The sequence below is a fragment of the Coenobita brevimanus genome, chromosome 25 (assembly GCF_032717465.1).
Source record: "Coenobita brevimanus isolate Jiangsu-jjx chromosome 25, ASM3271746v2, whole genome shotgun sequence".
NCBI classification, from domain to species: Eukaryota; Metazoa; Arthropoda; class Malacostraca; order Decapoda; family Coenobitidae; genus Coenobita; species Coenobita brevimanus.
This window is the reverse complement of record NC_136978.1, coordinates 9,380,983-9,408,489: the sequence shown is the minus strand read 5'-3', so window position 1 is coordinate 9,408,489 and position 27,507 is coordinate 9,380,983. Positions and strand designations below refer to the sequence as shown.

Here is a 27,507-nt window from a genome sequence, read left to right as displayed (position 1 = left end):
TGATAAATTACTCTCTGGTGTTAGAATGTAAAATTTGCTTTTGGGAGGTGGTAAATCTTGCCACTCTCGGTATTTGTAAAATCTTGGTAAATTCCCTCACAGAATGTGTAAAATCTTGCTGTATTAGCCCTCGCAAGGTGTAAGATATTGCTAAACTCCCACTCATGTGTTATATAGTCACTATACTTGCTCTCAGGCGATACTGAAAATGCAACCAGTATTCCTGTCAGGTGCGTTATAGAACTTTACCACACGTGCTTTTTGCAACACGAAAATTTTCCAATAGAAAGAATCCCCGAGACTCCCACATAATTTTAAATGATGTCAGTATTCCCATATCCACTACAATTGATATCCTAGGTGTCACACTAACCGCCAACCTAAGCTGAACAGCTTATGTTAAATCCCTTGCTAAAAATGCTTCTAAAGAATTGGGACTTCTGTACAAAGTTCGTGAATTCTTCACTGACGAGCAGTTGGCCATGATATACGAAAGTCATGTGCGTTCTCAGATCGAATACTGTTCGCCACTGTGGAGTGGATGTGGAGCGGTTGCAATGAGGCAGTTGGACAAAATTCAAAATAAAGCCATTAGTTTAATCAATAATCCTGCCATTACCATTACGCGGGACATTCCTCCATTATCAGTACGTACGGATGTTGCATCTTTAGCATTATTTTACCGATATTTTTACCGTACGTGCTATGACGAACTTGCTTCAAGTGTGCCTCCCCTTCACATTTTCTCCCGAAATACTCGAACAGCTGGGAGCGTCCATGAACTCTTGCACACTCTCTCCCCCGCAAAGCAGAACCTCTGCTTATCAAAATTCTTTTATCCCCAGAACTACGACACTCTGGAATTCACTTCCTGGGAGTTACTTCCCACAAACATTTAATGTATTTTTATTTAAATCCATTTGTTATAAATATTTTATGAATGGAGGATGCCTTTAGGCGCATGGACTTTTTTTTATTTCCTTTTTTTTCTTGCTCCATTCATTCTCTTAAAAAAAAAAAAAAAAAATTCGCTCAGGTACTCCAATGTAGCTTAACTTGCTTTCAGAAGTACTAAAAATTTGCCGCACTTGCTCTCAGATGCTAAAAGGACGCTGAAAATATATATCTCAAGATAAATGTCGAGAATTATGCCAATTTTTCCAGTGTATTGGCAAAACTCGGTAAACAATTGTCCATCCATCCATCCATCATCCAATCCTACATTGCCCCATGAGGAGCGTAGGAGCCCAGGGCTAGGCAGTTGATCCCGACATTTAAGATGAGGTAAACAGTTGTACAAAAATAATTACACACTAATCCTCAAGTGTAAATTGCCTGCGTCGTCGTCGTCGTCGTCGTCGTCGTCGTCGTCCTCCTCCTCCTCCTCCTCCTCCTCCTCCCTTCTCTTCTTCTTTCTTCCCTTTTGTTCTGCTTCTTTTTGTTTTCTTTTTTCTTTTTTTTCTTCTTTTCTTTTCCTTTTGTTGTTCTGTTTTGTTCTTTTCTTTCTTTCCTTTTTCTTGTTTGGTTTTGTGCTTTCTTTTTTTCCTTTTTCTTTTCTCTCTCCTCCTCCTAATCACTTGTATCCGATGACGTCTTTTAGTAGTTTGCTCTTGCTGTCACCAAGCGAAATTCCTCAACTTAGTAAGAGTCCCTAGTTGTGAAGGGGTCAATATTTAACCCCTAAAGGTCGGTCCCCGTTCTGGAACGTGTGTCATGGGGACGTCGGTCCCCGTTCCAGAACGTATAGCATTGCACGCCATTAATTTTAAAATGTCTGGGGATTTAAGACGTTAAATCCACAGTAACTAATGGTAAAAGAAATATTATAGTTCCACTGCAACCTGTACAACTGATTCCTGGTTTCCTTCAGTTCACATTACTGGCTGTATGGAAAAAATTATGTTAGACGACATCCCGGACTAATGATGAGTACTGACCATATTATCATTATCATCATCCTCCCTATCCAATTTTTTTCTTGTCACAAGCGGTTGGGTAGGAAGAGGAGGCCCGTCTTCCAGTACAAAGGCCTTTTTCCATCATATCCACTCTAATTCCTACCTAAGGTAGGATTTTAAAAAATCACAGGTGTCGAACTATTCATCATCGTGCTCATTGATATACCGGTAAATCACACAGATATTCACATATTGTATAGGTTTTCAGAATCTTGACTCAGCCTGACTGCCGAAACTAAAAGCGAATATATTATTGTTTTTCTTCATTCTTAAATTGAATAAAATCATATGATACTGGTCAGAAAAGCAAAAGGTAGGCGACACTCAGCCAGCTTTGTGTTTTGCCTTTCCAGTGACAAGAATACCCTTCCTTCTCATACTCTTTTTTATGCTTCATATTGTTCTCGCATAAAAAGTCCGTGCAACAACTTATGTTGTTGCAACTGCCAGAGGTGTATCAGTGAACTTTTTGCTCAAGGCTGTACATGTGTTTTGAAAGTGGGAGAAGACATAATAGTAGATCAAAAACGAGAATAGATTTAGTTAGCAGGATGTCAGAGAAAAATGCATGGAAATTCTGGAAGTTAATAAATTGACAGAGCATTAAAATACAGGACGGATTAAGTATATACAGAGAAGCACAGGACAGGATTTAATATTAATTTCTTAACTGGTAATTGACGGATTTACTGTCTCGCAGGTGTATTTGAAGTGTATAAATAAAGAAAAATAATATATTAAAATAATTATGCTTGTGAGATGGAGCCAAGGTTTTGAATGCTCGAGAATAAATATTCAAGCAGTCAATCAGTCAGCTCGACTAACTTATGATTGCCTGTTGGCTATTCACTTGGCATGGTGTTTGGTAGTTCCCCTTTCGTACTTTTTCTTTCCCAGTTTCTCAATGACTGTTATGAAGCATAATTTGTGATAAAGCGTTTAGGTCCTCAGATGGGTGTAAGGATGAGGGTGTGGCTATATGTGGTGGTGGTGGTGGTGGGAGGTGCAGTGTTGCCAACCACCTACGCAACAGCCAACGACCACAACATTGGAGAACTCGACAACCTCATACAGAACGACCCAGCCTCGGTAGGTACTTATTGTGTTGTCTACCCCGCTTCCACCAAAAAATGTATACTGTTTCCTTATTCACATGCAACGTTATATTATTCTCGTATAAAATGTCCACTTCCATTCACCTGACGATATTTTGCTCCCGTAGTAGTTGTTGTTGTTGCAGCCCCAGGTTAACAAGCAACGTGAACCTGGTGGACTGCTGGTGTGGAGAGTGGGTGCCAAACAATCGTGTGGTCTCCGTACAAATACACCTCGTCATTTCTAGTACAACCCTGTCAGTTTCTTAGCTTTGTCAGTTTCCGTACATTCTCTCTCTCTCTCTCTCTCTCAGCATCGAAGGTGCATATCGAAAGACAATAGAGAGGTTAAATATAGCCTTTTAGTAATAGAAATCGTACCTAGCATACATACCAATCGTGTGGTGGTAGAAGGAAAAATACAGAATACGTCGTGGATTTGAAGGAGTTAAGACAGTACAGGGATATGGCACCCTTTACTAGCATGCGGTTAAACCGCGATATACAATGAGGAACGGATTCCTGTCCTATGTCCTGAGCCTGATACGTGATAAATAAATATATAAATGAGTGAATCATCATCATCATCATCATCATCAACCCATGCATTATTCCTACCAGTGAGAGGTGAAGTTGGGTGCAGAGAAAAAGAGAGAGAATATATATTATACCATATTTGTCTGTTATATCTTTCATTTTTTTTTTCTCGAGAGCCTAAGGACCTGGGGCTAGGCTACTCAGTCCTGACATTTAAGGGAGAGTTACTTTTGGCACGTCCATAATTCGCATTATGTAATCAGTGAGCCCCAGTCATCTGTAGTGCATTCATATGGTCAGAATGCCCCAGCTCACCAATTCACCAGGTGTTCGTTTGATTATATGGTTATCTTCCAAGCAGTAAATGCTTTCCTGGGCTACAAGAAACCATTCGGGTTGTAATTCAGTGGAGTTACCTGACTATCACTGCATTGAGTAAGTGAATGTTGGGCGAGGGAGGGACTCACCTACCACTATTGCCCCTGGGGAAGGGGGTGAAGAAGAATACTTCCCCAGTATCCCTGCTTGTCGTAGGAGGCGACTAAAAGGGTCCTTTTTGCGCAGTTTCTCTCCGTACTGCCCTCCTCTGCTCTTCTGTCCTACCTCTCTTCTTGATATTTCTGGTCGTTATTTCCCTCTACTCCTACAGTGCCAAATAGCCGTATTATGGCTTGATGCAAATTCATCATTATTCCTTCTTTCCTTCACTTGCCACTTAAAAATAAGCAAGGAGCACTCTGAGAGTGCAACACTTGCGCCTTACGAAAGGGTCGAATATTAGACTTTGCCTTGTGATCTTCACCTTCGATTGATTGTTCTATAAATCGAATCACTTCATTCTTGCCTGACCCTCAACCCTTCCACCTAGTTTTATCGAAATCAAATTAGGACTGTGAATTATTTGGTCAGTTTTTATTTATCTATTTATTTTTTTTACTTTGGTCTGTGACCTTGACCTTGGACTGATTGTTTTCAATATCTCATCCCAATATCCTTGTTTTACTCAAAACCTTTCTACCAGGTTTGGTATGAATCAGATAAAAATTGTTTACGGTGGCCTTGCTATGTGACCTTTGTGTTTTGACCGTAGATCATCTCTTCGGCTTCATGACCGTCAGACCTTCCACCGAGTTTAATCAAAACCAGATCAGACCTTTTAATGATTTTCTTTACACACAAATACAAACGGATCGAACTTTGATCCTATCCTGTAAACTTGACCTTTCACTGATTCTGCTCAAAACTGACTCGCTTCGTTCTTGCCATACTCTCAACCCATTCACCAGATTTGGTTAGAACTGTTTACTTTGACGGTGACATGTGACCTTGATTTTTGTCCCATGATTCTCAGTACTGTAGGTCAATAGCTGACCCTAAAGTCTTCAACCAATTTCAGTTAAAATCGGGTAAAAAGAGCTGTTTTGTTTACACACACACACACACACACACACACACACACACACACACACACACACACACACACACACACACAGGGACACCGCTCGCTGGTGCAGTGGTAACGTTCCCGCCTGCCAACTGGTGGACGGGAGTTCGCGCCTCGCTCAGGTTGCGAAAAAGTTTCACTGACGAAGTGGGTGGTTACTGTCCCCATTGAGCAAGGGGACGGGTGTGTGCGTGTGTGAAGGTCACAGCCTTGCCCTTAGATCGGACTATATGAGCTCTGAGCTCCCTTCCGGGAGGGTAAAATGTTGACGATCACGACCATCAAGTGATCCTGACCGACCCGGTGAATTACACATACACACACACACACAATCAATCAATCAATCAGGCAAAATATTACACCTGCTGGCCTATCGTCCACGTGGGTATAAAAATGAATAAGAATTCTGCTAGATGTGTACAGTTGCGGAAGAATATTCTGCCCCACATTTTGTGTGGCCTGTGGAGATATCTCTCTGAGTAGCAAACACCTCTTACGAACCCCCATGAATGAACAGGCCCTACCATTCAAGTGGCGTGCGGATCACACAGTTACCTAAAATATCTTTATCATTCTTCACTAGCTATGGTTATCTGATGTAACACTACTTGTTCCCCATCCCCAACAGCTTTGTGCGTATATTCGATGTCAGGAGCCGATTCTCAAGACGGAGTGTCCCGACGGCAGCTACTACAGGGAGGGCGTGGCTCAGTTCGGATGCTGTGGGGCCTGTGTCCAGTTCCAGCGTAGGTATCTTACATATACTGTACAGTAGTACATAGGATGACTCTAGTGGTAGAAGCTGTTTTTCTTATAAGACACAGATGTGATTTACGATGTCAGCTTTTTTCGTAGTTGTAGTAGTAATTCCAGGTTCATCTGAAACGTGAACAAACCAAGCAAATCCTACCAGTAACTCGTTAATATGCGCACTCGGCTCTAATATTATTCATCCTTGTGGAGTGGATGTGGAGAGGTTGCACTAAAACAACTGTACAAGATTCACAACAGTTATAAGAATAATTAAGAGCCCAGCAGTTACAAATTAACTACCTCCCCTACAAGTAAGACGTTATTTACTTTGAATTATTTTACAGACACTTTCATGGCAGATGCTCAGACGAAGTTGCATTCATTGTGTCGCCTCTCCACACCTTCCCCCGTGCTACACGGGTATCTGAAGGTGCCCATGACTTGACTGTCACACGGCCATAATGCAGAACTTATGCTTATCAGAATTCCACTATTTCCAGAACTGCTACTCCTTGGAACTCGCTTTCCCAGATTAACTGCCCCCCAAACTTCAACATACAACAGCTCCAGTCCAGCTGTTACATATTTTTTTTTTTTTTTTTAATGAATGGAGGACACCTGTAAAATGGTGCTTTGAACTTTCTTTTATGTTTAATTTGTTTTCCCTTCCCCATTTCATTTTTTTTTTTTTTTGTGGCAGAAAAAGACTAGTACGGCTCTACATCTTTCCCATAGCACATTTTCGTGTCTATCACCATATTCTAGTATTTATCTGTTATAACTGCCTTCGGGGTGGAGAGGTGGTAATTTTAGACCAAGTTAGTGTAAAAAGGAGTAAGTGCATTCAGCCAGAGACACGAATAATTAACAAATTCTCTCTCTCTCCTTTTTTTTTTTTTTTTCTGCAGCGGAGGGTGAGCCGTGCACAGGGTCAGTGGATCCAAGATACGGTGGGGGCTACGGTACCTTCATACCCGAACTCAGTGAGGAACAGACAGTCGAATTAGTGGCCTCAATCGCAGCACAACCTCAGACGGGGAATGTACTGCAGTCGATGTGGTGTGATTATAGCCTATACTGCAACGAAAATAATACTTGTCAGATAGGTGGGTGGCTTTGTTACCTGATGTGTTTGTCTTTATAATACTTCTGTTGAGAGCCTACTAATACTTGTCAGATAGGTGGGTGGCTCTGTTACCTGATGTCTTTGTCTTTATAATACTTCTGTTAAGAGCCTACTAATACTTGTCAGATAGGTGGGTGGCATTGTTACCTAATGTCTTTGTCTTTATAATACTTCTGTTGAGAGCCTACAAATACTTGTCAGATAGGTGGGTGGCATTGTTACCTAATGTCTTTGTCTTTATAATACTTCTGTTGAGAGCCTACAAATACTTGTCAGATAGGTGGGTGGCATTGTTACCTAATGTCTTTGTCTTTATAATACTTCTGTTGAGAGCCTACTAATACTTGTCAGATAGGTGGGTGGCATTGTTACCTAATGTCTTTGTCTTTATAATACTTCTGTTGAGAGCCTACAAATACTTGTCAGATAGGTGGGTGGCTCTGTTACCTGATATCTTTGTCTTTATAATACTTCTGTTGAGAACCTACTAATACTTGTCAGATAGATGTGTGGCTTTGTTATCTGATACTTTTGTCTGTCTTCATAATACTCTTGTTTAGACTTTAGAGCCTACTCTGCAATGAAAGTAATACTTGTCAGATAGGTGGGTGGCTGGGTTGTCTGCTTCCTTTATCTACTGTTGCTTACAGCCTGCTCTGCAATGTTTTATGTGTTATCTGATGCCTTTATCTATCTGTATTATATTTTTCAACTGTAGGTGAGCGATTGTGTATTTGTTACCCGTCCCTGCCCTGGAGGGGCTCGGGGACGAGTGTTGTTTTCACTCGGTTTGCCTGTTTGTCTGTCTCTCTGTCTGTTAACAACTTTACGCAAAAACTACTGGTGCGATTTTGACAAATATTACAGGGATGATGGGCTATGACCTTCTGATCACCTGATTAACTTTGGGGCCAAATTGGGTCAAGGCGCAGGCTGTTGGCCCAAAAAATGTAAAAAAAAGAAAATGCAGGTAAAAATTCATCATATCGAGATGAAACCAAAACCGAAATGTGCATCTTTCAAATCGGCATCATATAACATGCCTCATTACATCAGGGCGGGGTCACCCCCCAGTTAGCTGTAGGGGGGTCAGTGTCGGGTGGGTCGGGCCTAAAATTTGAAATGGGCATAAAATAATCAATTTTCACCCGATTTACGCCAAATTTGATGTGTGACATCTTTGACTATAGATATCCTGTTGTGTTTATACGGCAGCAATAAAATGACTGCTGGGAACGGGTTTGCTGTGCCTTGGCACCGCTTCTGTGTCCTGCCTATGTATAAAAGCTGCTCAGTTATATCAGTCTGTATGTATGTATGTACAGTATGTATGTATGTATCTATCTATCTGTGTATGTGTCTGTCTACCTATGTATCTCTTTGTTTGTCTCCCTATCTAGCTATCTGACAGCAGAACCTCCATTCATATTTACCCCTACTCAGTAACGGCCCCTCATCCCACAACATATCATCATCTCTCTTACCCTGCCACATTGTGCTGTAGGCATAACGTACAGTAGCGCGTCTTCCTCGGCAACATATTCTCCATATTATACCTTTACATTTGCTTTTGTGGTATGTCTTTTTTAATGTAGACACAGTTGGCATTAGTAGCATACAAGAGGGTACTGAAGTTTAATATACAGAATAATTCACAAAGGAAGATGTGTTACGAAATTTCCCAAAGGCTCTTAGAATCCTATCCCTTCTTTCACAACCTTAATTCTCGGTATCACCTTCTTCCTTGATATTTCCTGTACTGTAATTCAAGACATTTCTCTCTCTCTCTCTCTCTTTCCAAATAAAAACCGAGTTACGAGTAGGAATTTAACGTAACTTTTTATGTGAATCTAGTGGTGAGATTTCCGAATATTTTTTACTATCGATTCCCTGTCCTAACTTCATTTACATCTCTCAGGAGGGACTAGAAGGGTGTAGAAATTTCCCATGGCTTTTGCTTTCAGTAAAACTAATAATAATAATACGTTAGTTAAGAAAGGAGAACGATTGTGAGTGCCTTATTAATTTATTTATTGCAGGAAAGATAAGGGTAAGGGAGTGTAATAATGCTCCGTCCCTTGTCTTTCCTGCAAAACCCAGTCAAATTTATATGTTTCAGAATCCCACCCCAGGAGCAGAAGAACATTTAATCTTCTTCAGTCCGAGTATTTTTCCACTTCATTTTGGCTAATTACAGAGGATTACATTCATCTTACGGGAGGCGTTTTGTAATCCAGGGCTCAGGAAAAGCTTTACCAAATTACTGTGCTTCAAAAAGTCTGTTCCACGCTGAAAAAAAAAGTTGAAGTTAGGCTGGGTTTGTTTTCTTAGCATCAGGTTAGGTTAGTTTGTTAGATTACTTTATTAGGTGTTGATTTGTTACATTATGTCAGGATTGGGGAGAGAGAGAGAGAGAGAATGGAAAAATGATCATGCTGGCAAAATCAAACGTAGTGCATAGTACAAAACTGGTATTCACAACGGAAATCAGCCACCAGTATCAGTAACTCCAATACTTTTCTTCTTCCCCGCAAACACTCTAACAGAAGATACCCGTGACGAAACTGCCTCCTGACATTGTTTTTCATTAGCCGATTAATTAAAGAATAATACAAACGTGCTGATTAATTAAAGAATTATACAAACGTGCTACCGTTTCACCATCGGATCCCAGATGATGATGATGAAAGGAGTAGGAGGAGGAGCGGAACAACTCAGATATTCAAGTTAACACCACGGTTTTATTTAGCTGATGGTGAGTCATAGGAGGCTGAGTCAGTACTTCGCCACTAAGCTAATATTTAAAACAAATCTAATACTCTATTTCAGCCCTTGTCAATGTTGTTATGCTCATTTTACTCTAATTTGGTCTAAAATTAACATCCCCGCCTTGAATCTTGAGTTTAAACAGTAGATTAGCACTGGAAAATTATGCTTATCACGAAGAAGTGATATATAAAGGATTTACAGTAGAACGTGTGTATTGTCTTATTCCGCCACTGACCAACGCGAAATAAGCTGTAAAAGAACGAAAACGTGGGCCAAGTTTGGGTGAGAGTAGAGTCAACACAGAGTGAGTTGTACGGTGCTGAGAGTGGTAGTAATATTTGTTTCCAGACACTAAGGACGAGGGATGTGTGTACGTTCAGAGGCAGTACGATTTGGCGAAATCTGATGGTAACTACACGTCTTACCGTGACGACTACCGCTGGAGGCCTGACTGTACCCTTGATGGAAAGTACGCAGCGAAGCAGTGCAAGGGCGTAGGGGAGGAGGAAAGGTGGGTTTAGAAGAGAATGTAAAAAGTGAAAAAAATAATAGATAAAGAAGATGGGCAAAGAGGTGAATAATGAGAATGAGAAAAGTTGAATGAAGAAAGTGAGAAAAGGCTGCACCAAAGACGGAAAGTTCACTGGGCGAGGACGTAGGGGAAGAAGAAAGGTGGGTACGAATGAAGGTGAGAAATAGTGAATAAGTAGAATGAGAAAAAAGTGGATGAAGAAAGTTTAAAAAGAAAGCAACAGCAGTGCAAGGGACTGGGAGGAGACGACAGGTAGCGCGAGTGGTAAAGAGGGTGAATAATGACAGCGGGAAACGGTGGGGAAAGAGAGCGTGACATGGAGTATAGGAAATGAAAAATGGTGGAAGAAGAGATCGGTAAGTGAGGGAAAAATAGGTGAATAATTTGGTAAATTGAGAAAGAAATACGGGCCGTGGGAAGTGATGATAGTTGCAATAAGAAGTGGGAAAGTGTGGGTGGAGAGGCAGAAAAAAAAAAATGAGAAAGGTGGGTAACAAGGTGGTTGATGAAGTGGATAAAGACAGTGAGAAAGGATGGGAAAAAAGTGAGAGAAAGGTGTGTGGATAGTTGGATAAAGTGAGAAAAGGTGGGTGAATGGTGGAGAAAATGAGAGAAATGGTGAGTGGATAGTCTGATACACAGAAAATATTGACGAAGAGGAAGAAATTAAATTGAGAAAAAAGAAATTAGAAGGTGTAAAAAACTGGGTGAATAGGTGGGTAAAGGAGGTGAGAAATGATGTGTGAATAAATGGACAAAACAAAAATAACAAAGGGATGGTTGTTAGGTGGACGATAAGAGTGAGAAAAAGTGGGTGAAAATTAAGAGAACGTATGTGAAGCGTAAAAGAAGAGCGAGAAAAGGCGGGAGATGTAGAAAATGAAACGAGGGATGAAAAAAATGTGTGTGTGTGTGTGTGTGTGTGTGCAGTCACGTTCACCACCTGTATAATCAAAACAGGATGTTCGAAGATTTTGAATAGATTTTTGACCATCGAGTGCACAAAGGTCATTGAGTCAGACAGCCACCATTAAGGTTTAAGGAAGCAAGGTTTGGCGGCCTTCGCTATCCTCAGTCACGATATTCAGATAACAGCCCTACTGCTCCTACAGCCACCCTCTTTGTCTCTCACCAGACGTTCTGATAAATTCCCTGCTCTCTTTAATAAATCTTTCATACACTTTTGCAACAGCAGTCGATAATCTTACACCACAGTCTTTTTTGCACTCACTTTCATCACCTATATTTTTGTACAGAGGGTTAAATCGTAGTTTTCCACTGTAGTAGTTGTATAGTAGTAGTAAGTAGTAGTAGTAGTCCTTAGAGAGAGAGAGAGAGAGAGAGAGAGAGAGAGAGAGAGAGAGATTCATTTTCATCATGCAAGCTTCCTCATATTTCGAGCGAAGGTTTCATTCCTCTCTCTCCATGTTCACTGTTGTTTTAATTTTATCAAATGTATTTTGTGATCAACTTTTGCAGGTGCATCTGTGTTGACCCTGATGGCAACCGACTCTTCGGAGACGCCTTCAAGATACAAACTGAGCTCTACAGTACCATGAATTGCGGTCAGTATAGAAAATAAATATTATGAGAGAGCGTGTGGGGAGGGGGTAATTCTCTCTATCATCACCATCATCATTCTATCTTAGTCTTCCATATTACAGGGGGGTTATGATTAGGGCTGGGATTCTCAAGCATATATACCCTGTCATAACACCAATTTGTTTCTGCAGGAAGAACTACAAACATGACAAGACTCGTCTCGTTCCTTGCCTCGTCCTCCATGCTAAAACACTCAAATTTTTACGGTAATTTTCCCTCGAATACCCAAGATTTGTTTTTGTATGAGGAAAAGAAACGCGAGAGCCTTCTCATGTGTTTTTGTAGGAGGAAAAGAAACGTGGGACAAATCTGCTTTCTCATGTGTTTTAGTAGGAGGAAAAAAAAGCATGAGACAATTCTGCTTTCTTATTTGTTTTAGCAGGAGGAAAAGAAATGTGAGACACCTCTGCTTTCTCATTTGTTTTAGTAGGAGGAAAAAAAAAAGCATGAGACAACTCTGCATTCTCATTTATTTTAGTAGGAGGAAAGAAAAGCATGAGACAATTCTGCATTCTCATTTGTTTTAGTAGGAGGAAAAGACGCGTGAGACAACTCTGCTTGCTCATTTGTTTTAGTCGGAGGGGGAAATAAATGGCACAACTCTGCTCTCTCATTTGTTTTTATCGGAGGAAAAGAAACGTAGCACAACTCTGCTCTCTCATTTGTTTTTATCGGAGGAAAAGAACTGTGGCACAACTCTGCTAACTCATTTTCTGTTTTTACTACAAAGACAATTGAAGGTTACGTCAGGGAAGTGATCGTAAGTTCGTCCGTGTATCATCCAAGGATTAGCCCTTTGAATCCGGTTGACTTTAGTTTTTTCTCAGTGCTACCAGACTGTTTTTTTTTTTTTAAGGAAAGGCCTCTCGTAGTAAAAGGGTCAATGAAGGCTAATATAGAAAAAAAAAAAAAGTTGAAGTCTCTCCAAGGTTGGGGAAAGATCGTCTAGAGGTAACTAGACTGATGTGAACATGCGTAATCGGACTGAAGGATTAGTGAAAGGAATACAAGAAAGTAAGAGTTATTAAAAACAATACCAAAAGAAATGGGCAATCCATCCTTCCATTAATTCACTCATCTTTCAAGCTTTCAACATTCTGGTTCATTCCTCCTCAAATGGCTAAACATCTCGGTAGTGTTTGTATCTGTGTTTAATCCTAGAGTTCATTTTCTTACACAGTCATCATCATAATCACGACCCATACTACCTCCTAAAGATGGGGTTTGTTGCTGCTGAGTGAGGAATTAGAAGTTCATCTGCATTCCCTGTCGTTCGATTTGTTTGGCTTGAATTATAAACGTGTCACAGCCTTATGGTTAGTCGGTCCTTTTTTTTTTTTTTTAATTTATTTATTTATTTTTATTTTTTTCTGGCCTATCAACCATTGAGGCCGAAGCCCCTGGTCATTAAGGCCATATATATATATATATATATATATATATATATATATATATATATATATATATATATATATACACACACACACACTTCCATGCATACATACAGACACATTTTCATGCACACGTACATATATATATAATAATTTTTATTTTATTTATTTTTTTGTCTTTTTTTTATTTTTTCTTGGTTTTATATATATATTTTTACCTTATAAAGAAAAACCTACTCTATAGACCCTAAAACTAATCACCTAACAGACAAATCGTTAACCTATACTAAATCCTACAGAGACAAATAGCTAGATCTACACTAATGGTAAAAATACCTCGACTAACAGAACACCATCGACTGCAGATATGTAATGCCTTTCTACATTACATACCGAAATGTGTGGTAACCTTATCCAACAAACACTGCGGAACTGAACGTCATCTTAGGAGGGCACTTGGATTATTTTTTCTTTTTAAGTGCCAGATAGCTAATATTTTTGTCTCATTACTTAGAAGAGCCCTTGGATGATTTTTTTAAAGATTATACCAGATAGCTAATATTTTTGTCTCATTTCTTAGTAGAGCCCTTGGATGATTTTTTTAAGATTATACCAGATAGCTAATATTTTTGTCTCATTACTTAGAAGAGCCCTTGGATGATTTTTTTAAAAGAGTATACCAGATAGCTAATATTTTCGTCTCATTACTTAGAGGATCGCTTGGATGACTTTTTTTTTTTTTTTTGGGGGGGGGGTGAAGAGTATTCGTCTCATGAAATAGGAGAGCGCCTGGATTATATTTTTTAAAGGGTACAGGAGATAGCTAATTGGTTCGTCTTATTTTGTTGCTAACGTCTGTGAGGTGGCACGTCCTATATAAATGCATTATAATTGTGAATGCTTTAAAATAATCGTAGGGAATGGATTAGCCTCTTCAGTCCTTTGGCTTATTTTTCATTCGATTTTTGCTACCTTCAGAAGATTTTGTCAGCTTAGGCAAGACCTTTCCTACTTAAGTGGTCAGGCATAGCTTTAATTAATCCTTCACTTCCGCAGGCCTGTCCTAAGTTGAATAAAATAGTCTGGGGGAAGCAAAATTGATATACAGAAATGCTCCATCTTAGGGAAGAGATTTGTCTGTCGCATTACAGCCAACACAGATACATGTCTGGGTCTGGTTAGTTAGGCCCTGGTTCGAATCAGGCCGAGGTGAGAGGTTTCTTTAAAAGCCAAGGTGAAGTAAGGTGAAGCGGCCTGAGATTCTAACAAAGGTGTCTCGAGTTCCACCCTGATTCCTTGAACGCTCATTTCGTTTTGTGGTAGGTGGTGGCGACCATCATCCACTCACTTGATGTAGTGCTGCCTACTTTCTTAGCTTTTATCATTCTTTTTCTGTGCCTGCCCTCCTCTCTTCCTATTTCTCCTATATTTCCTGTCACTTCTTATTCCTTTTCTTTCCTTTACAGGTGGTTTTACTTTGAGTGACAAGCCAAATGGTTTCCTGTAAGCCAAGAAACCATTTACAACGCTGGGTGGTAACCATATAACCAAACCATACGTGCTTCCTACGTGTCAACAAGTGGGTTGGTGAAGGGTTGGTGCCCCTCCCTGTAAAACAACTAACTCGGTGTCAAATGGCCACCCTTTGTGGGATTATGGTGTCTGGCAATAGATAGATAGATAGTATGGGGGAAGCAAAATTGATATACAGTATTGCGCCATTGTAGAGAAAAGATTAGCTGGTCTCGCCGCTGTACAACATTAACCCTCTCACCCTGTCCAGAGTGCTCGGAAATTGATATACAGAAATGCATTATCGTAAATATTAACTGGTCTCCCTGCAATATATTGCCCTATCGCCTTGTCCAGCGTGCTCAAGGCGCGTGTGGGAGAGGAAGGCAGCCGGAGACCTCACTGTGACCCTGCACTGCGCTGCGAACGGCAACTACGAGGCCCTGCAGTGCGAGGACGGCTGGTGCTACTGCATGGACCCCAACACAACCATTCCGTACGATGTTAGGCTACCGGAGAATTCCGTCAAACACCTTCTATGTTGTGAGTATGGTGTATTGCACTCACTTTATTTCCACTTCGTCTAAAACTGTCTTCTCCCCATCGTGAATGTTGCAGTGTAATTATAGATTAGCACTAGCATACGATGATGTACCATTTATAGTCTAACTTGGACAAACATTGCCATCTCTCCATCTTGAATGATGAGATGTAACAACAGATTAACACCAGACTCCAATTCTAGTTACGATGTAGAGTCGTGGCAGTGTCTTATTTTGTCAATGAGCAACGTGAAATAGCTGAAAAAAAAAAGAAAAAGAAAAAGGGGGACAGTTTAGCGTGCACGAATTATAGTTAGGACCGTAAAGGTAATTTTAAAACTGAGAGCATGAAAGTGTGAACAAGTGTTAAGATGCCCGAGAATGCTGCGAGACTCACACTGTGTGAGTGCGGCACATAAGTCAAAGACGTACAGTTAATTTAAAATTGAGGACGTGAAGGTGTGGATGAGTCTCAAATTTTTGTGATAATTTCTGACGCATATAATGCTGAAATATGTCTGAATCTCCATGATTGCTATGCAAGTCGACCCACTAGTATAATAACTGAGCTGAAAGGAGTTAGGGATCTTCGTCATGCAAGGGAGGGGGGTGGGGGAAATGGGGCTATGGTGACGTCTAAATATATCATTTGTACAAATATGTGCACATCATTCTTACCAACTTGTGAATCATTCTTACCCGATTCAGCATCACTCTATCCAGTTAATCTTTCATTCTGTTCAAGTTTTCTTCTGTGACACGATATTTGCCTCAAGCCATAACGCCGCGAAAATTATAGTCAAGCAATTCCTATCTACCATACTGATGTGTGTGTCGTTACCAATTTTTGTCATTCTAAAAATGTGTGCTTCATTCTTTCATTTGCAACTAATTTCTGCAACATTCTCACCAATTTCTGTGCCAAGCCTACACATTTCTGCGTCATTTTGTCCCATTTATGCAACACTTTCACGAATCTGTATTTTTTTTTTTTTTTACCAATTTGTACCTCTTTCTTGCCTGTCTGAGTCATTTATGGCAGTATGCATATCATTTAGGAAATTAACATAATTTTTACCGTTGTATGCATAACCCTGTACGTCATCCTTGCCATTTATTATTATTATTATTATTATTATTTACCACCACCACCACTACTACTACTACTACTACTACTACTACAATGCTACTACTGCTACTACTACAACTACTACTACTGTTAATTATTATTATTATAATTGTAGTACTGCTCTCGGGTGACTGCCCTTTCCCCTCTTCCTTTCATCCTTCCTCTTCTCTTTGTTTTCCTGATTCTTTCCTCTTCCTTCTGCCTGTGGGTGCTTTGCACTTCTTCTTCTGTCTTTCCTTCCTTCATTCTTTCTTCTTCTGCCTATGGATGACTCTACACTGGGTGATAAGCCAAATGGTTTCCTGTACACCAGGAAACCATTTACTACCCTGGATGGTAACCATATAACCAAATTATGGCACCAGGTGGTTTCGTGGCAGAGCCAGTGCAGGTTTCCATCTAAGGGGTGATTGGGATTTATTGCTCAGGTAATGCCACTCAAGGATGAGTGAGGCAGGTCACTCTCATCTTAAATGTTAGGACCAATGTGCCAAGCCCCGGGCTCCTACGCTTCCCTTGGGATAATACAGGAATAGAAGATGGATGGATGGATGGATTATTATTGTTATTGTTGTTATTATTGTTATTAGTAGTAGTAGTGGTAGGTGGGGTCGCTCACCATCCACTCACTCGATGTAGTGCTGCTTTCGGGTGTCTGCCCTTTCCTCTCCTCCATCCTTCTTTCCTTCCATCCTCTTCTGTCTTTCTTTCCTTCATTCTTTCCTCGTTCTTCTGCCTGCGGGTGAGTTTACACTCCCTCTTTTGTCTTTCTTTCCTTCATTCTTTCCTCTTAATTCTGCCTGTGGGTGACTACACTGAGTGACAAGCCAAATGGTTTCCTGTACACCAGGAAACCTTTTACAGCAGTGGGTGGCAACCATGTAACCTAATTTTGGCGCCTGGTGGCTTTTTGGGTAATACGGCACTCCAATCGGACTGAGCCGGTGAAGGTTTATACCCAAGGTTTGGCTGGGGTTTATTGCTCACGTAATGCTACTCAGGGATGAGTGAGGCTGGTGACTCATCTTAAATGTCAGGACCAACTTGCCTAGCCCCGGGCTTCTACGCTTCTCATGGGGCAACGTAGGATTGGATGATGGATGGATGGATTGTTATTATTATTATTAGTCGTAGTAGCAGTATTAGTTAACTGCTGTGTGTGGTTCAGACAACGAGACGCTAATGGGGGAGCAGTACCTGAGGCGATGTGGCAGTCAGCTGGCCGCCCACACAGAGCTGTACGAGGTGATGGAGAACAGGGGCGTCAAGGGCAACCCCGATCCCTTAGTTAACTGTGACCTCGATGGATCCTTTGCAGGGTATCAGCGGGACCAGGTCAGGTAAGTAGAAGACCAGGGGTGGGATTCTTAGACATATTTACCATCGATTCCTTGTCGTAACCATGATTTGTTTTTACAGGATGAAAAGGAGATATGGAAAGTTTCTGTTTTCTTTGTCTTTCCACCCAAAACAGTTAACATTAATGACAGTTTTCCTCTCTTAAGACATGGGAAAATTCTATTGTCGTTGGCCATTCTGCAAAACTAATTTGTGATACGACAGAGAATCTCTTGTAAATACCTCTGAAAATCCCACCCTTGGCAGTCCTTATTGCAGTAAGGACCATATTATAAACCCTTTGAAACCAAGGAAGTATTCTTATTTTATTTTTGTGTATTTATTTTTGCTATCTCATTAGGTTACCGAGTTCAGAGGAGACTTTCCCAATGTCTGTCCATAGTTTAACAGCATCGTCTGGAGATAATAAGAAAATAATACGTAATCGGACTGAAGGGGTTAAGAATGAGTGTGCAGTGGTGTGAACGAGCCTCCGAATGACGATAATGTCTTCACTCGTCCCTTTAACTGCTCCCTTGATAGATCCTTTGTTAGTTATCCTCACCATTATTCCATATGTTTGGGAAATATTAATCGCCTCTGTCCGTCCGTCTGTCTGTCTTTCCGTCCGGGCCTGTATCTCGAAAACTGCCGGGTGGACTGGCTTCATATCACACAGAAAGATAGCGTATGTGCCGTAGTTGATGCCCGTATATGTAAAATTGTCATATTGTCTTTATTTCGAGCTCTGACCATATAAGGAAAATTATGTCTTGTGGTATACTGTAATTTGGAAACTGCTTGATTATCATCCTGTCTTACAGAAAGATAGAGTATGAGTTCTAGTTTATATCCTTAAATATAAAATTGCCACATTGTAAGTATTTTACGAGCTATTTCCATATATGGAAACTAATCTGTAAATAGCGGTGTATTTTACGAGCTATTTCCATAAAAGTAAACTAATCTGTTAACAGCTGTGTAAGTTTTTTACGAGATATAGTTTATTCCCCTATGAATTTGTGCATATTTGAATATTCATTACCACATGGTGGGATACGGTACGTCTTTGCTAAAGGCTTGTCACTGTGTTTATTAGCTATTTTTATTATTATTTTATTATTATTTTTATATTTATTATTATTATTATTATTATTATTATTATTATTACTTTGTTACTCTGCTCTGAAAAGTCCATACAGTCCCGGCCCGAATTTTCCCCGGGTTTCCTTAGTACAACGGGGAATCGAATACGAAATTACTGTGGAATCACCGACAACCTTGATTTCAGGCACTAGTGTGACGACCCCTTTACCGATGAGACTGGCAGATTCACGCTGTTTTTCTTGTCCCTGTTCACCCAGCCGTACGCGTGGGGCCTTGGAACTGAATTCGATTGTTGCACGTCTTATTCTAGGGGAACATTGGACCTCAGTAGAATTATCCACCATATTACCTCCAATCTGATGACGTATTTTGCTTATTTTTCCTGCTTTCTCCAGTCGATTTTATTTCAGCTTTGATCTTTACTAGTAAAGGGGAAAATGAAGATCGTATGCAACTCCTCGGGTCCTGAAAGTCGCTGCTAAACTATATAAAGCCATCAAGTAGTAACAATAATAAAGCCAAAATGAAGTTCCCGGGCTGAATGCGTTAAAATAATTCTCGAGCAGTTGATTGGCACTAAGTAAGTCGCCTCCTTCTTTTTCAGCGCGTACTGCTACGACAAGTACATGAAGGACCAGCTGTCGACCAGTATAGACGGCACTGGCTGTCGTAAGTAGTCTCTCTCTCTCTCTCTCTTTACAATGCTTACCTTATCCTTTTCATTTAACTTACCCAAAATTGTCATCTCCATCTTCATTGCTCACCTGTATCATATTAACACTAGAATATGGTGCCAGTCAGTATGAAATTCTGTGGGAAGGATGTAGAACCACAGCATAGTTTTTTTTTTTTTTCTACCACTGAGCTGTGTGAAATAAGTTGCAAATGGACAAAAATCTGAGCCAGTTTAGTGTGAAAGAACTATTGCTATCTATCTGTCTAATGCCAGATGCCTTAACCCGCCCCATCCCGACCACTTTTCCACCACTGACTCCCCCCAATCTCGACCATTTTTGGATTTTTTTTTTTTTTTTTTGGCTCAAACCTCCGCTTTTGGTGAGAAACATCGAAAATTAATAGAGAAATCGCTCACCTGAGGTTTAAAATACTCGATCCAGGTAGCAGTACCTCCTTACCTTACTGGGTTTTCTAACAGGCTGGCACCAAAGAAAACGAGTTTTATGGAAGGGTAATTATTTCACACCACTCATAAACGGTATTTATTTATTTACTTGGTACGAATTTATATGTAGTACAAGAGTATATTGGTTTTCAAACAGTAATATAGGCATTATAAGCATTGTTTCACTCACTAACTCATCACCATACCTGACCTTTTTTTGCCACTTTACCTGATCATCATTTCTGACTGTTTCTTCCTCTAATGCTATGTAAAGTTTGTCCTCCACATTGTCATCGATTGGAGAATCACTCTGGCCCTGAATTTTGTACCGTGGCATGACATGGCTTTACTGGCCAGGTCACTGATAACAGGTGAATTGCTGAGACAATGGCGTGCAGGGGGGGGGAGGTCATGCTGGGTAAGGCATTGTCCCTGCCTGGCATCTTGTAGAGGAAGGTGTTCCGTGTATACGTACCAAAAATCACTCGCGAAATTTGAAAATTGTGCAAATTAGGGCCCTTGCAATTGATTCGCGTTTATGTACGTCGTTGGGATTGGCAGTGACAAAACGTATGGACGTTAATTCACGTCGACGGGACGCCGCGGGTTAATCCCGTAAGGGGTAGCCACAAACAAATCGCCTCCATGTAGCCCTGTTGTCCACTGTTTCACTGCCTTGCTCCCAGCTCACACACACCCTCTTTCATATACCTCTCCACTCCATCCCTTCCATCTCATCCTTGGCCTCCCCCTCCTTCTCCCTTCCTCTACCTCACTCACATATACTCTCATCAGTCTTTCACTCTCCATCCTCTCCACATGGCCAGACCACTGCGATGTGTTCCCCAGAGCCAGTTTATTGTGAAAGAACTATAGCACATCTTCCTTATTTCTGCATATTACCTTTAAGACCTGGACACCCCAAGTCCAGGACATTTTGGGCTCCAGTCCTTGGACACCAAAAATGGCCAATAAAAACGTAAAAATGCAAAAAGAAAAAAAAAGCTGATATGTGTTCATCCCAAATTTAAATTTGCCACGCGGTGACGAACAGCTAGTTTTTGGTGCACAGTACATCCGACATCTACTAGAGCACCCCAGCATCCTCCCCAGTTCCCGCCTATCTACCGTCGTGACTGCACACTCGTCGCCATGGCTGCCCAAGAGCTCGTGTTTGTTGAATAAACAGTGAATAAGCTGCAATACCTCGCCACTAGACCACATAGCAATTTACAGTGTTGTGCAGTGTTAAGAAATTAGAATTCAGAGTGCAAGGGATTAAGTGCAGAGTGCAACACTGGCGTGTTGGAACTGGCCTGGCACAAGTAAGAACAGAATGTGTAGTGTTAAACAATTTTAATTCACAGTGCAAAGGATTAAGTGCAGCACAACACTGGATTACTGTACGTGCTTCAAGTGCACCTTCACCACTGTCAGAGCCATAGAGGAGGTGGGTTAATCTTCGTGACAGCCACGGATGTTTTGTAAGTACCCTGTACACTGCTAAATATTTCTGATAAATCTAATGCAGCGATGCTAGGAACAGGATGGTGGACTGAAGAAGTGAGAGAGATTGTGGCACAAAAGAAGAAAGCATATAGTGACAGGATGAGAAACAGGGGCATCAAAGAAATTGAGAGACGGAAGAGAGAGTTATATGTAGAGAGGAAGAGAGAGGTGAAAAGATTAATAAGAAGAGAATGGATGAGGAATTTGGAAGGAGTTTGAGTGTGAAGTGGAGGGAATGTAAGAAAATTATCTGGAAAGAGGTAAAGAGAGTTAAAGAGGATGTCAAAGAAGTTAGTTGGAAAGTGAAAGATAAAAGTGGTAGATTGCTTGTGGAGAAGGGAGAAAAAGTGAGCAGATGGAGAGAGCACATTAATGAATTGCTGAACATAGAGAATGAAAGTAATGCAAGTAGTGGCTGGGGAATGGCTGGGAGAAGGAGGGATGCGGGAATATAGGAAGAAATCGGTTGGATGGAAGTTGTGGAAGCAATGAAGAAAGTTAAAATGAGGAAAGCCCAAGGAATTGATGGAGTGTGTGGTGAAATGCTGAAGAATGGGGGAGAGATAGTAATAGAATGGATGTGGAAAATGTGCAGATTGGCCTGGGAGGAATGTAGAGTCACGGTGGATTGGAAGTCAGGTATAATTATTCCCTTGTACAAAGGAAATGGGGAAAAAGAAGTGTGTGGTAATCATAGGGGCATTTATCTTTTTAGTGTAGTAGGAAAAGTATATGGTAGGATATTTGTTGACAAGAGTTAGGGAAAGAACAGAGGAATTAGTTGGAGAAGAACAGGGAGGTATTAGAAAGGGAAGAAGTTGTGTAGATCAGATGTTCATTCTTAAATCTTTAGCTAGTGGAAAAGTTTCTAGAGAAGGGAAAGAAGTTGTATGCGGCTTTCATGGATTTGGAGAAAGCATATGACAGGGTGGATAGACAAGGATTGTGGAAAGTATTAAGAATATATCGACTAGATGGGAAGTTGTTGAAGGCCATGAAGAGTATATATGAGGGTGCTAAGGCTGCAGTGTGTTTGGATAGTGAACTGAATGAATTTTTCTATTTGAAGGTTGGAATGAAACAAGGTTGTGTCATGTCTCCATGGTTGTTCAATCTGTACATGGATGGGGTTATAAAGGAGATACAAGGTAGGGCAGTGGATGTTGGAGTGGCCCTAGTGAGAGAGGGCAGTGTTTGGAGACTCCCTGTACTGTTGTTCGCAGATGATACTGTGTTGTTAAGTGAAGATGACTGGGAGCTGCAGGGCTTTTTTTTTTTTTTCCCTAGGACTTGATGGATGGTTTTGAGTGAGTGTGTAAGAAACGGAATCTAAAGGTGAATGTAGGGAAAAGTAAAGTGATGGTCTTCGAGAGAGGTGAAGTCTGTGAAAATACAGTGAGATTGGATGGGGAGGAAATGGAGAATGTGAGTGCATTTAAGTACTTGGGTAATGTGATGAGTAAGGATGGAAGTTTAGAGGGTGTGGTGCTTGAAAGGGTGCAGCACGGAAGAAGAGTTGCTGGTTCCTTGAAAGCAGTGATAAGAAACAGGGAAATGAGCATGGAATTGAAAAAGCTACTATATGACAGTATTGTAATACCAACTCTAACATATGGAAGTGAAGCTTGAACCTTGCTGGAGGGACAGAAGTCAAGAGTGAGAGCAGTGGAAATGAGAGGGGCATGTGGAGTCACGTGGAGAGAGAGACTGAGAAATGAGAAAGTGAAGGAACATTGTGGTGTGGATCTGGATGTGATAGGAAGCGTTAGGAGAAACACATTAAGGTGGATTGGCCATGTAGAGATGATGGAGAGCGAGAAACTGACGAGCAGAATATATGTGAGTGAGGTGGAGGGGGGGAGAGGGAAGGGGAGGAGAAGGATGAGATGGAGGGATGGAGTGGAGAGGTATATGAGAGAGGGGGGTGTGAGCTGGGAGCAGGGCAGTGAAATGGCGGGGGACAGAGCGACATGGAAGCGATTTGTTTGGTGACACCCCTTACAGGATTAAGGCGTCTGGCAATAGACAGATTGATAGACAGACTTCTAATTTTTCATTCTCTGGTTCCTTTTCATTCATTTCTTGGTTTCTGTCCCTTATTTGAGTAGGTGCTGTGTATGTCCGGTAGGGAGTTATTTAGGTGGCTTTCAAATTTAGGTTGGGTTGGGGTCTGTAAATACTTGTCCAGGGGCATTTTTCCCAAATCCTGGACAAAACCAAGTCTCGGACATGCCTTTGACTCTATTATGTCGGATCTTGGAGGGATTACTTTTTTCATCCGTGATATTTATGCAGAGGTTGAAATGTTGGAATGTATTAATATATGTGGTAATATTAATGTGTAATATTCATCAGTATTAGTTATGGAAGAGTTGTTAGAAAGTAGAGATGTGTTGATACCAAGATGTTGGTTGATACCGATACCGATACCCATTTTTCAGCTGATACCGATACTGATACTCTGATACTAGCAAATGGCCGATACTTTTCCAATACTGATACCGATACCGATACTTTTTTATTTTGATTACCCTGCGTGTAATCTGTAACTTCTGTAAGCTTATATTATAAAAGTATAGCATTACTTGTATTTAAATATTGGAATTAAGGGAAGCTGGAAGTAACTATAGGCCTATAATTGCATGGTATTGACAGTAAAAAAGAAAAAAAAAGAAAAAAAAAAGAAAGTCATAGAATCATAGAGTTGAAATTGAAATAGTTATATGTAGTTTGTGAACTTTTACCCAGCATCCACCTGTTTGTTGAGCACATGGGGAGTAGCGACCCTAAGAGTGCAACTTCTCATGACATGCAGAGCTGAGGTCAGTATCCATGATCTGTTTATAATGTAATGTAATATAATATCATAATCATCTGTTTATCAGTGTCATGAAACATGCGTGTCTTGAATCACATAATAAACCAGAAAATTATCGGAGTATCGGCCATATTTTACCTTGCCGATACCGGTACTACAAAAAACAGGCCGATACCGATACCAATACTATCGGCACATCCCTATTAGAAAGCCTTGTAAGTTCACAAGAATACGGGACTTGTAGTAGTAGTAGTATAGTGGTGGTGGTGGTGGTGGTGGTAGTAGTAGTAGTAGTAGTAGTAGTAGCAGTAGTAGTAGATAGAGGGTTTAATCCCTCCTTAGGTGAATAGCATAGTCTGTCATTAGCTTTTATAAGGAAAATTATGTCTTTGGGCTGTAGGCTTTGAAGGTTTCATAATATTTTATTCTGTACATTTCACCTCTGTCTCCTATTGTATTCTTATGCAAACTGTGTCGATATCAAAGCAACGTAAATACCATACAAGAGAATGTTAGGGAGACTTGCAGAGTACTCGTAAGATTGTACGAAGCCTTAAAGCCACTTTTCTGTGTAGGTCTCTAATCTGTCAGTCCATAAGTTCTATTCAACAGGTCAACTGTATTTCGCTTTGCCTGTGACGCTTGTTCTTTGAAATGCAATGTATGAAGACATCAAAAAATGAACGGATCTTGAATTTGACTTCTTTTTTTTTTTTTTTTTTTTTGGGGGGGGCGGTCTTCCAGCCTTTGATTCTCAGGTGGAAATAAAAAAAAAATATAAAAAACGTTCCAGAGTGTGTACGGGACAAGCAGTTCTTTGCAGAGAACAACATAGCCAAATCCGTCTTGTGCTCCTTTAATTCTGGTGAATATCAAGACATTCAGGTCCTTGGTGAAACGATGGCGTGGTGTGTCGACGAGGACGGTGTCAGAAGTGGCCCTTTGGTAAGTGGTTTCAGGTGGCAGTGTTGATAGTGAAGGAAATATGGGTTTGGATGGATATAGTACAAGTATAAATGTATCTGTGGGTGAGGCGGGAGTGAAGATCGACCAGGAGGGTGTATGCCAAGTGGCGTTGGGTGTCAGGGTGTGTTGATAGTGGTGGAGATGAGAGATGGGATGGAATGGATATGGGAGAGGTATAGATGAGGCTTGTAGGTGAGGTGAAGTGAGGGGTGAGGTTTAATTGGGAGTGATACTGGTGAGTGAGCAAGGCAAATCAGTAAGAGAGAGAGAGAGAGAGAGAGAGAGAGAGAGAGAGAGAGAGAGTGACTTCTTTAATTTGAAGTTACCAGAGATTAAAAACACATACACCGACATGTAAGATACCTAGTAACATAGCTCAAGCCCCTTCAGTCTTTTAATGTATTTTTAAAATATTATTCTTGCAACACTCAGATGATTTTATTAAGCTTAGGGAGAGGCATTAGGCTGTAAAGTGCTGAGTGGAGACTTTCTAATCATTCACTAAAAATTGTTTCTACCATAATTAACAAAATCATTGGTTGTTTCAAGAATAACATAACAGGTCTATGACCAATTGAATCCTGTGACATATTTTTAATATTATCTTCTTCCTCTCATTACTTGCAGAAGATTTCACAGGGGCTGACAAAAGTACTAAAGGAATTTCGGTTTAGTGTTAGGAAAGCAAAACATATCTAAGCCTTACTTAATGTGTTTTATGTCCCTCACACTGAACTGAAATCGTTACACTGATATGTTATGACCCTCACATTAAACCAAAATTCCTAATAATTTGTACTTTGTGTCCTGAAGCTAAAAGCCTTACACTACTTTTGGCATACCCTGTACAGCATATAGCTTTGGAGACAGTCTTTGACTTAGAAGGGTTAAGATACAGTTCTGGGGCCAGATTCACAAATGGATTTAGGACTAGTTCATTGCAACTGTCATTTGGTTTCCCGGGAAGAGCAAAAAAGGAGAGTGCAAAGTCTTCCCATGTCTCTTGTTCCTCCTACAAAAACAAATAGTGGTTATGAGAACACAGTAATTATCATATGGATATATACGAGTTTTAGCAGGACAGACAGGATGAGAGTGCAGAATATCCCCATGCCACTGTAGTTCTTTTATTCTTAACTTGGTCCAGATTTTTGTCCTTTTGTAGCTTGTTTGACGTAGCTCATTGGCAAAAAAATTGGCAGTGCTATGGCTTCACGTCCTTACTGCAGCACTTCGTTGTGACTAGCATCATAGTCTAGTGTTAATCTCTTGCAGTAATGCAGCATTGGAGAGGAAGAGAGAGGGGGAGGGGGAGGAATTCTACACCAAATTAAAAGAGTATATCGTAATTCTTTTTGCAAAACAAGTAAGTTACAAGGGCTAGAGTGTATCTATATTTGTGAACTCCACCTTTGATTAACCCCGTCAACGCGAGTTCTTTCCTAAAGTGAATAAAATTGTCTGGAGGCAGCTCCCCCCCCAAAAAAAAAAAAAAAAAAAAATGGAGGGGGAGAGAAGAAGTAAAGAAGAACAAATTTCGTGGAAGTAAAGGCGTTAGGGTTGTATTGTTAGTGGTCTTGGATATTTCATAGCATCTCTTCCTTAGCAACTTATTCTGCACATTACACCATAAAACCTGGTTCCATGTTATTGATGCGAATTGTGTCGGTATTAAAACGATAAATTAACATAAAAACTGATGGTTCAGGTGTAATAAGCACAATAAATCACCAAGGAAGAGGTGCTACAAATGCTTCTATGTTACCTGAAATATGGCTCATCATGTTAAGACTTTTTCCTTTCCATCCAGGTGTACCAGACGTATGAAGAGTCCTTGAATTGTGACAAAGCCACCGAATGCCAGGCTGGAACTAATGACAGTTGTGATGACGTATGCGAAGAGTGCCCGCCTGATGCCTACGTTTTGTACAATTCATAGGCTTTGTAGTGGCTGATCCAGATGGGTGGGTGGGGGTCCAGGGAGTCTGAATACCCCATCTTTACATTTACTTTTTTCTCCAGTATGTTTAAAGAGTTACTGAATGAAAAATGTCAATACCAGTCAGAAAATCACTTACCATGATTATTGCTGATGAAGCTTTGTAGTTATGGACATAAAGCATACCATTAGAATGCATATACTGTACATGTATTTCTTGTTGTTATGAATTTTAAATGCATGATTTTCATCAGTGGATGAAAAGGAAACTCATTTGCCCGTCCGCGCCTGACAATATACCGGTAGTCTCCTGGATGC

General features: G+C 40.6%; 1 protein-coding gene across 1 annotated transcript; it reads left to right on the top strand.

The window, feature by feature from the left end:
• The first annotated feature begins 2,921 nt into the window (after positions 1-2,921).
• LOC145393713 (uncharacterized) lies at positions 2,922-27,189 on the top strand. Its single transcript, XM_080267758.1, has 11 exons — positions 2,922-3,047; positions 5,617-5,779; positions 6,695-6,748; positions 6,785-6,892; positions 10,030-10,192; positions 11,693-11,778; positions 15,076-15,261; positions 17,558-17,729; positions 19,439-19,503; positions 25,078-25,229; positions 27,061-27,189. The coding sequence occupies exons 1-11, from the start codon at positions 2,922-2,924 to the stop codon at positions 27,187-27,189; spliced, it is 1,404 nt and encodes a 467-aa protein (XP_080123884.1).
• The last annotated feature ends 318 nt before the right edge of the window (positions 27,190-27,507 follow it).